This window comes from Neolamprologus brichardi, chromosome 20 (assembly GCF_056152115.1).
Source record: "Neolamprologus brichardi isolate AB-2024 chromosome 20, ASM5615211v1, whole genome shotgun sequence".
NCBI classification, from domain to species: domain Eukaryota; kingdom Metazoa; phylum Chordata; class Actinopteri; order Cichliformes; family Cichlidae; genus Neolamprologus; species Neolamprologus brichardi.
The window spans coordinates 12,182,643-12,196,725 of NC_142123.1; the positions used below are offsets into that span (position 1 = coordinate 12,182,643).

A 14,083-nucleotide genomic window follows, 5' to 3' on the forward strand; every position below is an offset into this window, starting at 1 on the left:
TGAATAAATATTACAAAGTGTCTCGTAGCTTTCTTAAAACTAGGCCTAATTAACGACCAGAGTTTCTCTCATTTCTTTGTATTTGTCCAGAGATAAACCGTCTGAGATTAAACACTCGGGCATAGGCGTTTCAAACCAACCTTCTAAATTAGTGTGAGTTGCTTTAATTGGGGCTGAACTCTACGCAGGGCTTTTATATCCGCTTTCCAAAGGCAGAACTTTTCTGCAAAGTTGATGTACCATAGAGCAGATAGTACTTTTCATCTCTTAGCTCTCTATTTGTGACTCTGTGACTTCCTGCCCACTAGAGAGAACAGGAATAAAACCTACAAAGAAAAGATGTTAAATCATAACAAATTGTAAGCAAGCAGTGTTCAGTGGGTTTTTTATGAAAGGTGTTGAATTGATTTTTTAAAAAGTGACATTCATTTGGAGCCCATTTATGTCAGCTTCGTGTTTCTGTTCTGCTCTCGCTTGTAGGTCTGTTGTGCCTCATTAATGGTGACTGCCTACAGACACTGAGGAAAAAAGTCTTAAAAGAACTGTTGAACTTTTTCTCCCTCTCAGCTCACAGTTTTGAGCCAAAGTTGACAAAGACTCAACAAAACACGGTGGTATAACATGTTGTGTGATGATGGTCTGTTGACCGAAACAGGTTATTATTATTATTAATGTGGTACTATGAGTTTGGCATGTAATAAAGCAATTGCCACCATGCTTTTTTAGCATGGTGGCTATTTTCCCTGGACTCCTGCATGTTTTGCCCCACAAAGTCTAATGTTATGACTAGATAGCCAGCAAAACGCACATCACATGATTTTGTTTTACGTTTACATCCTGAGGAAGTTACAGAACTATCATTCTGTTAGCCGGAAAATGGAAACTGATATAGAGTTTAGATGCTAGCTGTCACGTGTTTCATGTAATGTTCAGCGTAGGGCAGAGGTGGGTAGTAACTAATTCAGTTTGCTCAGTTACATTTACTCGAGTAACCTTTTAGAAAAAAATGTACTTTTAGGAGTAGTTTGACTACACTTTACTTTTTCTGAGTAATACTATTATGATGTATCGCTACTCTTACTTGAGAAAATATTCTGGCTACTCTACTCAGTGTGAATAACTTTAGTGAAAACAAAAATGAATCTTACTTTGACACAAACTTAGTTTATGTCAAAGTAAGATTTGTTGTTTTATTGTTATTCTATCTGCTGAGCCTGTTGTGCAATTTGGAGAAGTATCATATATAACCTAACAAATATAGACCTATAGGGGTAGGTAATATACTTACTCTAAATAATAGTTTAATATTGATTTGGAAAAGTGTTTCTCCAGCTGATATTTATTATTTTGTAATCATTATTTATATGAAGCATTTTCTTTTCCTTTTCAGTCTTTAAAATACGTTATATTTTTGTCTTTCTGATTATTTCATTGTTAAAGATTAAGTCAGATGTTATGATCAGTTACTCACTACTGAAGTTACTCACTACTTTTTTACTCTTCAGTAATTCTGTGGATGGCTACTTTTTACTTTTACTTGAGTAAAACTATGTTGATGTAGTGTTGCTATTACTTGAGTACAATTTTTGGCTACTCTACCCACCTTTGGTGTAGGGTAACATTTACTGTACGGTGACATTGACTTGATGAATCAGTGAAATATACCCCAAATAATTCTAATCAAATTTTACCAATTTTAAAGCTTAAAGCTGTCGGCTGGCTCTATTTTTCTATGTTACTAGTTTAGTTCTAAAACCTAATGTTCTCATTTAAAAACAGTAATAAATAATAATATAAACACATTTTGACTCCTGAACCTAAAAAGAAAGACCAAATGATGGCAGATGCTAAACTTGTCAATATTTTCATAAAATCGGGCTCCTGTGATTTAGGATTGTATCAAGTATGAAATGCAATTGTCAAATTTGAAATCTCCTCACGTATCTGTTTTTAAACTTCTGACGTCTTATCTGATAGAAGATTCATTGCTTGTTCCAGGAAATCTGTAATGCTGCAGAACAAAGTTACAGGATTTTAAAGCATATTAAAATATCCTGAAGGTTTTTCATCTTTTTTCACAATAAGCTAAACGTACTATGACTGTCATTAATGTTAATGTATCAGGTTGTATCACATATCAGGTTTTTTATCTAACATTTCTACTGTTACATAATGAAGAAAGGTGAAATTTGATTATTATTATCATTATTATGAAATCACTATAAATATGAGAAGATATAAGCTTACAGTTCATGATTAAAAGTCAAATATCTAAATGTACATTGGTAAAATATAAAATAAGAATAAATATATTTGAGAGACCAAGGCCAATCAGCTATTTTTAACTGTCATGTTTGGATTTAGCCCATCAAAATCTGTAAGAAACGCTTTCTCACAAGCAACTTCTAAAAAGTTATTGCTGAAAATTCAACTTTACCTTATGCACAGCATTTTCTAATTTTCCAGATTCTTGATCAAATTACTGCAGCAAACATATAAATATATGAACATTATAACAGTTAAGCTGCTGTGTGCCTATTAAACTAAAAAATATACAGAACATAAAACTCTGTTTTTCCACCTGTGATGTTGGTGTATAAAAACTTTTTTTCCCATTAGTGCAGTGAGTAAGTCACTCTCCCTGTGGATGCAAAGGTCAAAATGCTCACTGAGAACAACACATTTGTAAAAGTTCACATCCTTGCAGTTTGTTTGGAGTCTGTAGGTTGTTTTTGGCCGTTACATTGTCACGTTTTGTATTCATTGCTGCATGTTTAAAGACTTTTGCTGACACAAATTCAGAAAAACATATAAAACATAACTTGTTTGTGCCTCATTGCATGTCGTCCGTGTGTGTTTTTGTGTATCTGTGTGTTTTTTGTCAGGTCCAGAGAGAGAGAGTTTAATGCTGTTGTCATGGATATCTGAGTCAGTGAAGAACAGACTTTTTTTTTATAAAGAACAGAGGGATGGACTTCAGGACACTCTAATGTGTGTTTTCAAATAAAAAATAAAAAAATACGCCTCTTTTCTTTGGAACATCTATGCTTTGTTGTTCTGCCTGACAAAATGCCCACAGTGAAGGGGGAGAGAAAGAATGTCCATCAATCATCTCACCTTTCATGTGTAGACTTACCTTTTTATAGATACAATCAAATATAGACACATATACACAGTAGACATGCCCGGCTATATTTACATCAGGATCTGGGTTTTGTTCAAAAGTTTGTCAGTTCGTGAGTGTAAATGTTCATCGGTTTGTTTTTGCTGTACTCTGTTTTTTTTTGTTTTTATGTTTTTTTTTTATCTTTCTTTAAAGAATTTTCCTTCATCTGTCAGTTTAGTTTCTCTGCCTTTGCTTCATTTTAAACCAGCACCTTTCATCTCACTTCTTAGTCTGTCTGCAACTCTTTCTCTTTTCTTTCTCCGCGTCTTTCCCGCTCTCTTTGTCTCTCTTGTTTTATTCAGTCTTGTCTCCTGTTTCTTTCTTTTTTTTCTTGCTTTCTCTCACCCGCTTCCTTCATTTTTCTCTCCCCCGCGCCGCAGCTGACTTATTGATTTCATTTTCATACTGTTGGCAGTTGTTCCCTCCTTCATAAACCATCAGCGTTGCCTCCTTTCAAGCCGGCATTGATCATTGTACAGCCGATCACAACCAATCTCCACCGAGCATCATTATCTGCTCTCGCTCTTCCTCTTTTGTTGTCTCCTCTGTCTTGTATTCTGTGCTTTGTGGGTTGTATTTTTCAATCTAGCTATTCGGTGCTGTGGGGTTCTGTACATTTAGTTATTTGGGTAGTGAAGTTTTGTCTCCCCCCGCCTTATATTCTTGAATATTATGAGAAACAAAACTAAGCAGCAGGCTTTTCTACCTTCAGAAGTCGGGACTTTAGGACAGGTTGTTTGGCGTAACACGTGTTTCTCTTCCACTAGTACCGGCTTGGCTAAGCTTGACTCAATTTTGGGGGGTTTTCATTACCTGGAACCAGGTACTTTTTTTTTTTTTTAAGTAGGGTTCCAATATAAGTATGAGAGCATCGAGATTTGGCCAGTCCTCATGCAACTGGTGTTAATGAAAAAGAGTACTGCAATTAAAAGACTTATGTTATGTATTTCAGTCAAAAAGTTCTGCTTTCTGGTTTGCAAATCTCCAGTCCAATCACGGTCCAATCACAGTGCAAGTACGTACAACTACTTATACCAGCTGTTTTGTTGCACATTGAACTTTTTCTAAGAGCTGTAGCACACGTCTTTCTCCTCCTGCACGTCCCCTCTCTCCCTCTGTCTCTGTATTTCCCTTTCTCTGTCTTTTGTCGCGGTGCTAGGAGCGATCGAACATCCCATCAAACCATATCCAGAGCCTCTGCTTCTTCTTTCATCCGGTGGCCCTCAGACACCACAAAGCTTTCAAACAAGGGCAGAGTTGTGGGGGTGGGGTGGGGGTAGAGTTGAGGGTATTCTCAGCTGCCTCCTGAGGAGCATTTTCACCATCTTTTGTGCTCTTTGCTCGCTGTATCCTGACCTTTCTGAGCGCCACCACTCCCGTCGGCTCGCGCCACCAGACCCCCTACTCTGTCTCCCTCTTTCTGTTTGCTCCAACAGGGGTCCCGATAATAATTCAGCACGGTGCCGTATTGTGTACTATTGAAAGCCACCTAGGCTGCATAAGCAATTGACACACTTAGTTGGTTTTTTTGGTTGTTGTTGTTTTGTTTTGTTTTCTGGGCACACACCAGACCGCCATTCTGGTCGGCATTTTATCGGCCCCTCTTGTGTGTGCTTAGGAAGAGGTTTTGTGGAACCAAGACCACCAGCTGGGATAAGAGAGGACAACAGCGGGGCTTTTAGGTGGGTCTTTCACTGGCTTTTGTCACCCCGAAACAGCCACAACATTATCGGAACAGTCCACTTTCTACCAGCCTCTCCTTTGTGTCCCATTGTGACTCAATCCGTCTGTCTCTCCACTTCTTTTTTTTCTTTATGATTTGAAGCCTGCCTTTCCTTTGTGATTGCTCTTCATTCACACCCTGTATTTCTAAAAATATCGATTTCCTTCTCTCCGTCTCTTCTCTAGCCCTATTGTAAATAAAAAAATACCAATGTTTTATTACCCGCTTGCAGAGCTGTTGGTTTTCATGTGAAACCTGTTTTCATATAAATATACTGCAGGCATTTGACGTTCTTTTGTCCCACAAATCCACAAAAAGCAGCACGTTATATTTATTGTACTAAACAATGACATCTGAACTTCATTTACTGGATTTATAAAAGTCTAATTTCTTTAGATTTTGTGAGGAAAATGGGAAGTAGATGCAGATGTTTACTGAAATGGGTTGCATGGGGCAACAACAGAGTTTGTAGTTTTACATGCTTCAACATCACTTTTGGTACGACCCACTGGTTTCTTCATCCCAGCCTGAACTTTCAGGGCAGCTTCCTTGTCATTCCTTTAAGTAGTTCTCAGGAATAGTTCGCCAGCTTCTTGAAGGACGTTTAAAGCTCTTCTTTGGATGTTTCTGCCTTTTGTTCCGTTCTCTGACATGATGTTGTTAGAGTAAGGCCTTCCCCACATAATATCTCTTCCTGCTGATTTTCAGTTCAGTAGTCATATCAGGATAGAAATCTTGGATCAATCAGAATAACTCACAACAACACATTGATTTGCAGTGACCCTCTCTTCTAAAGAGACTTATTTTATTTCCTGACTTAATTTAATGTCTCCCAACTCATTACAAAACATCCTTCCCTGTCTTGCGGGGCATATAATTACAGATGAGGTTTGTCAACATAAAATTTGAATTCACTTTTTTAGCAGTTGCTTTCTCCTTTTTTCGTCATTTATCAAGAAAACACTGGAATCTTTGTCTTGTTTTTCAGATGGCTTGCTGCTTTCCTCGGCCTTATATCTTTGGAGGGGTTTTTTCCACTAAGTGAAAATACTTAGTAGCTCCCCTCCCACTTCTTGTTTTTGATAGAAGTGGAGGCCAAGTGATGATCTAGGTTGCCTAAAATGAACTTTGTTAGTGGAGCCAATCTAGTACGTGTTCTCCTCCACCTTCCCCTCCATCTTCATCCCTCTGTCCCTCAGCAGTGGAGTGGTCAGGCCTATCAACCGCAGAGCCTCACCTGGGAGCCCCAATTGCCTGCCAGTCATCAGATAAAATGGATTTCCAATTGAGTCAAGGCTCCCAGGCTGGGTGCGGAGTGGGGAACAGCCTGACTCTGCTCTCCTACCTCTCCTGACTTTTTGTTGTTATTTATTTCTATCTCCTACAGTGGTCAGCCCCGGTCTCTCTTCTCCTCTCTTCAGTCCCTTCACTCTGCCTCTTTAATCTTCTAGCCGGAGCCACATGAACTGAAAATAGGCTCACTGTAACAGCCAATAACCATAACCAAGGCACTAGCTGGTCAAAAGTCTGAAAGAACCTCAGCAAGTCTTCATAGTCGGTGACTACTTTCATTTAGAAGGTGTCTTCAATTAGAGCAGGGGTCTCAAACGTAAAGTAGGACAAAACAAACAAGAAAACACCCTCAAATATTTCCAAAAATGTTGTTTTGTTTTTATAAATTTCAAATATTGTATAACAAGACAAAACTGCCAACGTGAACACAATCTTTGTTTCTTCTCACTTCTAACTGAAGCTTTTCACTGAACTACCAAATAAAAACACTGGAAGTCTCCTACTGGCCAGACATGTGGCAGCACTTGTTATAAGTTCATTCGTATTTAACAGAATAAAAATAAGTTATAAGTGTTTTGTTTACAAATAACTCTCTCACTGAACTAACACAGCCAATCCCTCAACATGTAAGTGCTCTCTGCTCATTAGTGATGTGCGATACCACTGATTTCCTTTCCGATCCAATACCAAGTAATATTCAGGGTGGTATCGACGATACTGATCCGATACCGATACTTTGTACAAAAACTTATTTTATTTATTGTATTTCAAATTATAGCATCATAATGATTACAGGACATCAGAGTACTTGTTTCCAACAATGACGGCAGCTGCTTAGTTTTAATATTACTCTTATTTCTCTTTCTGGGTCGCAAAAAAACTTTTAACATATTTTCAGGTGAGAATGCAGCTGTGTAAACTTCAAATATCTGAGCCGACTGACACATCGTCTTCAAACCCCCGCTGTCTTTCGCTACTCGGGTTAACATGATATATAAGTCACTTAGATAACTTAAAAAAGTTATTGTTTGGCGTTTTCAGTGTTTTATTTGTTCGTGAGTAAATCAGTTTGGCTGAGATTAAAGTTATTAGATTAGATTAAATTACATTTAACTTTATTAATCCCTCGGGAGGGGTCCTCCGGGGTTATCACACAGCTGAATAAACGTCAAACAGAAAACTGATTAAACAGAAGTGTGAGACGGTCGAGAGTTTACGCCAGTGCCCGGTTATATTTTAGATAGCAAGGAGTTTCACTCCACCGAGGGAGCTCGTGACGTATACCCGGCTTTCTCGACCACGAAGGCCGGGTCCTCAGGTGGAAGCAGCCTCTGAATTTGGACACCCCCGCTGTTTCCAGACATTTAACGTATTTCATCCGATAAATAAACACTATAAAATGTATTTATCCCCCCCCCAAACAGCCTTTTTGAATGTCTCCCTAGTGTGGCCACAACACCTCACGTTTTTGCCACATGTATCGCAAACCACGTCTCAGTTTTTGTGGAGGTAAAAAAGGTTCGCACATGACTCCAATTACGCTCAGCCATTGTTGTGAGTGCGCACGCCAAGGGGCTGCGAGACAGCCTATTTCGCAAATGACTATGAAAGGCGGAAGAGGAACTAGTTCCTTTGAATGTAGACAATCCGAATGTTATAGTTTCTTTCCACTGTATTCCTGTTAATGATAAACTACAAATTTTCCCTAATTTACTAAAATATCGATATTTTAATGTGAGAATCGATTCTAGAACATAAATGATTGGTATCAGAGGAATCGATATTTCAGGATCGATCCGCACATCACTACTGCTCATATTGTTTTCATATTAAATTATTTTTTGCTTTTTAAAGAACTAATTTAACATTGTACTTAACAACAAACAAATCCTCGCTAACAAAAAAAGGTTCAAGGGCTAAATTTCATTAGATTTCTTTACGTCAATATACAGGCCACAAGCAGGGGTGACATGGGCCACGAGTTTGAGACCCCTAGATTAGAGCAACAGGTGGGAAATCCATTAGTTTCTTTTTGCTCGTTAGTACAGTAGATGTGGAAAAATACAGTTTTCAGAACTGCTCAGAGGGCTAATTAATCTGTTTAATAATTTGTTGTGTGTAAACTTTGTCATACTACACAGGCCACATGTAGCTTGAGTGAGCCTGACCGGTGACATCTCCTCTCTGAAGTTTAGCTACATATCTAATCCCCGAGATTGTTAAAGTGAAGAAGGGGGGTCATTTCAACATCCCATCTTAGTTTCTCTGCATTGTGTAAAAATGCTGTAAATTAAAGGAGTTTGTCAGCGTGACTCTTTCTTTCTCTTAAATTGTAATAATTGTGTCAAATTCTAGAGAAAGTCCCTGTAGTTCACGGCCCAGACTGTCTCGTAATCATAAAACGACGTTTTTATTAATTCACAGAAAATATTTAACTGTGGAAAACAATAAAAAAAATAAAACAAATGAATGTCAATCAGGTTAATGTTTTAACAGTTATGAAACACTGGTAAAAGTCCAAATGTTTGCCCTCCTTCACATTTTCCAAAGCTGTCAAGTGAGCTGGATCGAAATCCAGGTGGATTTTGGCTCCCTGCTTTAAACACTCACAAGACTCTGACAACAGAGTCCATCTGCTTTGAGAATTTAAATCGTACAAAAGAAAAATGATCAGGTGAAGTTGATCCTGGAATGTAAAAGATCCCATGTCAATGTTTTAAAGCCATAATACAGGTTCATTTGTTAGCTGGTTTGCAAAGGTGTCGTTCAGCATGCTGTACATTTCTAACTAGAGTTCTTGTCTCTCTTATAAGGGTTTTTCTTTTTCTTTGTCATTTTAGATGTACAGATTGTAATTGTGTCCTACCATTGTTCTGTTTTTCTATTTTGCGTATCCAACTCACTCTTGTTTTCTTTCACGGTCAAGACTCTTTTCATGTCTTTTCAATACGAGCCAGTATTAGATGTCTTCTTCACTAAGGTAAACAACAGGAGAGGAGATACGCCTCCATGGCTTACAGTATTATAAATGAACACAAACTACTCGTGTGAGCAAAAGTGTATAGAGGAGAATGAAGAGACACTGGAAGGACAAAAAAAATCAGTGAAATAGAAGAGTCGAGGAAAGTGACAGAAGAATTGAAAGGGAATGGGAGATGAGGAGACTAAACCAGAGGCATCAGATGAGAGGACAAAAGAGGGGAGTCATATTGATCACACTGCTCTGTAAGTCTCTCTGTGGTTATAATGGTTTGAGTTTCACAGCTGGAGTGAACTCTGCAGTGCTTAGAACAGATACCACGTGCTCTCAGCACACACATGCACATATAGCACATCCATATACGCAGTGTGTCTAGCAGGCGGCTTCAGGTCAATGCGCCCCCAGCTCTCAGTCAATTGAGCTCGTTGCATCGTTCCACTTGGGCTAACCCTCCTCCCTGCTGCTGTCTAGTCTTTGAGGCTAAGTGGGGCAGAGTTGGATCAATTTTTTTTTTTGACTTGGAAACCAAAGCAAATTTGCAAGAGATTCATTTTACGATAAAGAACCTTGGGTTAAAAACAGATTTTTTTTATATAGATGATTTCTGATCATAGAACTAAGCTTAGTGGGCAGTTTGAGTTGAAAAATATGAGAGGATCAGTTATTGCTGTTCATTTTTAGGGGAACATCCATGTAGCGAGAGTTGCTGTTTGGGGCCTTTAGCTAAAAAATAAATAAACAAAGGTAAACACCTGTTTCTGTTTCCAACACAACATTCTGTCATAGTTTGTGTTGTCTGTACATGCAGCGTTGCGTAGTTGTTGCCATTTTTTGTGTGACCTCAATAAATCCAGGGGAATACTAATCACGCTCTGTCCACAGAATTTACCTGGAAAAAAGAAAATTTCAGTCAGCTACAAAAGCGCTCTTTGCAAACGCTCAATAAAATTTCACACAAGCTTGTGCTGCTGTCTTATGAATGCGTTACATGTGCTTCCTTGTACTTGATTGCTTCACATTTGCACTTGAAAAATAATTATAGTATATCTGATCCTCCATTTACAGCGAGTGTTGAACTTTCCTGATGAAATGAGCTTATATAATAGCTAGGAGTCATCTCGTTAGGTAATGTCTCTGTTTTCAAAGGAAAAGTTCTGAAAGACCTTCACATATGAGACCAATTATCTGTCCATTAGTTTTATACGATATAGCTGTATATATTCTGTAAAATGTATTACCTTAGCATTTCAAAAAGCTGCCTTCCAAGGTTGTAGAAACAGCTCAGTATGATGTCAGGGCTCAAGTCAAATTAGCGTGAGATTAGTTTAGTTTGTTGGTATCGCTCTTAGAATCACTGCGCCAGCAATTCAAGGTGTTAATTGATCGTTGCCATTTCACGTGAGAGCTCACAATCTGAGCGAACCCTTCTCATGGTACATAAGACAAGGTCGCTGGAATGATGGTGTCAGACGCGTCTTCTTTCCAGGACGATTTGTTGCTAGGGTTTCAAGGACCGCATTGATCTTAGGTTGAAGGATGAAGGTTGCACTCCTTGGATCAATTGCATGCAGCTGTTTTTAAATAGCAGGAAGGTACGCCTGATAGGCTGCGCATGCTGGAGCTTGGAGGTCATTTTGTTTGAAAGCTGCAACAACTGCAGCAGAAAAATGCTCGTACGACAGAGACTTTTTCTTGAAAGTTTTTTTTTTTTGTGAATCTAGTGACCAAAAACTTTTTTACTATAGCTTTGAAGCATCAGCTGTATGATCTAAACCCCTTTTTTTTCCCTTCATTTTGATTTAGATGGACGAATGTTTGAAGGCCAGGACACTGACACCTTCATCCCTGTTTGGTTTTGTGCTCATACAAATACTAAATACACAGTGTACTGATCAGCCACAACATTAAAACCACCTGGCTGAAATCGTCCCTTTGATGCCACACAAAGACTCCATCAGGGCATAGACCCAGCAGCTCTTGGGAGATTCTGTAGTATCTGGCACTGGGACATTGGCAACGCATCCTTTGGGCCCGGTGGGATACTTAATCGAATTCAGATCTGTGGCGGTTGGAGGCTGGGTCAGTGCCCAGGGCTCTTTGTAAAGCATTACCTGAGCAATTTGATAGGTGGAGTTTTTCTCCATGGGGCTGGATGTGTGTCCACAGTGTGTACAGTGTGTGTGTTCTTGGCCTACAACAACGTTTAGTTGCAGTTTGTAAGTCTCAAAGTAGCATTCGAGATGGTCAGTGATAGTCACTCCACTCGTCAGTTGTTTAAATGTTGTAGCGTCAATTTTTTTTTTAAATATCCGACAAAATGATGACAGTTGAATGCCATTAGGATCAGCTGTAAGCTTTATTTTGTAATCAGAAACTTAAAAAGAGGGACCACAAAAACAAGTCAAGAATTTCTCATAAACCTCTTGAAGTTTGTTAGAGTAATCCCTAGTCTTACCCGCCTGACCTTTCAGCTGTGGTCAGTTAAAGGTGGCAGAGAATAAACAAAACGCGGACACCCCGTCCACCTAAGAACGCCTTCAAAGGTCAGCAGGCGTGGCTGCTGTGCAGATGGACTAATTCTCTGTTCTTTCTTCTCTCTCAGAACCTGCTGGTCAACCACGGATGAAGAGTGGGAGGAAAAGGGTAAAACCGTTACATGACGACAAGCTTTTACTTAAGCACTAATGGCAGCACTGTGGTCGCATTGTTTGCTTTATGAAAGAGATGGTTTGCTTTTAGCATGCCTTTTTTTTGTGCTATTTTTTTTCTTATTGTGCTATTTATCTGCGGTGTGATCCGTTACACTATTATTCTGCACTGCTACATACTACAGAGAAGTAAACAAGAAATGAGTGTGTATATTAGGCTCACGGGTTGAGGCGGTGCACTTTCAATTCAGTCATTTATGAGCGCTGTGATAAAGTATCTGCACTCTTCATGATTCCCCTTTTTTGGTGCGTTTCTCACATTTACATGTTTCAGATCATCAGGCTTAGATGACTTTTTACTCTTAATAAATGACATCATTTAAACTCTCTGACTAATATCAAAATTTGCCTGATGATGTGAAGCATGTAACTGTGCTACAAAATAAGAAATCAAGAAGGGGGCAGATCATTTTTGACAGCACTTGAATGAGAGTGGAAAATGTTTCTTAAAATCTGACTTGTAAAGATGCATTCAGGGGCACTCCTCCATCAGCTGAATGTGGAGATCAGGTTACGTCCAAACCAGTGCTAAATTTTGAAGGGTTAAAAAGACTGGAAGTCATTTAAGAAGTGAGCTGAATCAGGTGCACAGGGACCGTCCTTGTTTTGATCTCAGATTGAAAGAAGAACTGATTCACTTGTTTTTCTTTTGAGCTTTATAGATTTGTATTTTTTTAATGACACAGGAATATGCTCAGGTAATCCTGGCCATGATTTTAATTCATCAGACCTGTGATGTATTATATGAGTTTATTAAACCATTCATATCCTCTCACGGTTTTGTGTCTTTAGTTGTGTGTTTGTGTGCCTAATTCTGCCTTGCTTCCACTTTTAATAGCTGAGTGAATTTAATTTCACTGCAGTGGTTTATTCATTTCTCTAAAGAAATGCAAAAAAAGGAACCTTGGGACATTCTATATAGATGAAGCACCATCCATGATAATCTATTAAAACCTTTCTAAGTCGTTTTGAAGGTACAGTTCAACTCAGGCTGAGTTTGAAAATAAAATGCTGCCATTGAATAAACTGTTCTGTGACTTTTAGTGACTTTTTTTCCTAATAAATGTGTTTGAAATCAGTTTAAGAGACTGTGAACTGAAAAATAAAACCCATTAACCCCCATTACGGGTTAAAAATAATGTCAAAAGCAGGTTTCCTCCCAAACATAACTCAAAACAGTGGAGATGAAGAGAGTCATGTTGATATTTATCGTCAAAGATCAGTGAGAAATCTTGGCAAAAGTAGATCAATGTACTTTGTTTTAAATTAAGAGTCTACCAGCTATTTTTACTGTCTTTTTTCAAATTGTGATTTTTAAGGCCTCTCAAGCCTAGAGACCAGTTGGCAATCCCCCACCGATGTCTGGTCTCGAGTGGTCGCTGGGTTCTCACAGAGCGGATGTAGCACCAAAACCCTCACACAGTTTGTGTGAAACATGCTAACTTGTCGCTGACCAGTCTCCAGGCCTGCATGAATGCGCTTATAGCAGTTGATTTTACAGCAACAGCTAGCAACCTCCAGAAACTTTTTGCCAGTGAATACAAATTCTTCCCTACCAGTAAGTGGTTGCCAACGATTCTCTAGGCCTGTGTAAAAGGAGCCTAAAGGCTTTTTAATCTGTGCTGTTTTTACGTGCCAAATGCCAATCAGCTGGCATGCAAACAGAGGTTTCTAAAGAAGATACAGAAACAAGTGGACACTTTCAAACGTTTTCACCCAAGTCACGTAAGAAATAAGAAACTGCTGTGAAGATTTTTTCCTGCTGCTACATGAATGGAATAGAAATATTGTAATTCCTGGTTTCATTGTTGTTGGTGGGGCCAGCCTCTCTCGCATCATACAGACTTCACATACTTGCAGGGTTACTGTTTTATTTTTTATCTCATTGCTATTACTCCACTGTGTACTCTTCCCTGTCTTAAAGTAGAATCAGATCCACACATAAAATGATTATGCTAGCCAAACACACTAGCTTTTACTGTTAAGGGCAATGCATTTTTAATTTGTACTGACTCGGTCAGCAGTGCACAGTTCCTCTCTGTAGCAGCTCGTGCTCGTTTTTTCACAGAAAGCCAGTTTTATATATTTCAGGCAGTAAAGCAAAAAGGAGCTGCCACAGAGAGCATGCTGCACCTGCTCATTAAGGGAGCTGACGTGTACTGTAAAGCTACTGATGTGTGCAGTATGAAATCAGATCACACAACACAAGCTGA

General features: G+C 38.8%; 1 protein-coding gene across 1 annotated transcript in view; it reads left to right on the forward strand.

Annotated features, from left to right (window-relative positions):
- The window catches only part of chchd6a (coiled-coil-helix-coiled-coil-helix domain containing 6a), a 75,291-nt gene extending 62,646 nt beyond the window's left edge, over positions 1-12,645 (forward strand). The window contains exon 8 of the mRNA XM_006785275.2: positions 11,765-12,645. Coding sequence (XP_006785338.2) covers positions 11,765-11,788 — 24 coding nt within the window. The 3' untranslated portion in view covers positions 11,789-12,645. The remainder of the gene's footprint in view (positions 1-11,764) is intronic.
- The last annotated feature ends 1,438 nt before the right edge of the window (positions 12,646-14,083 follow it).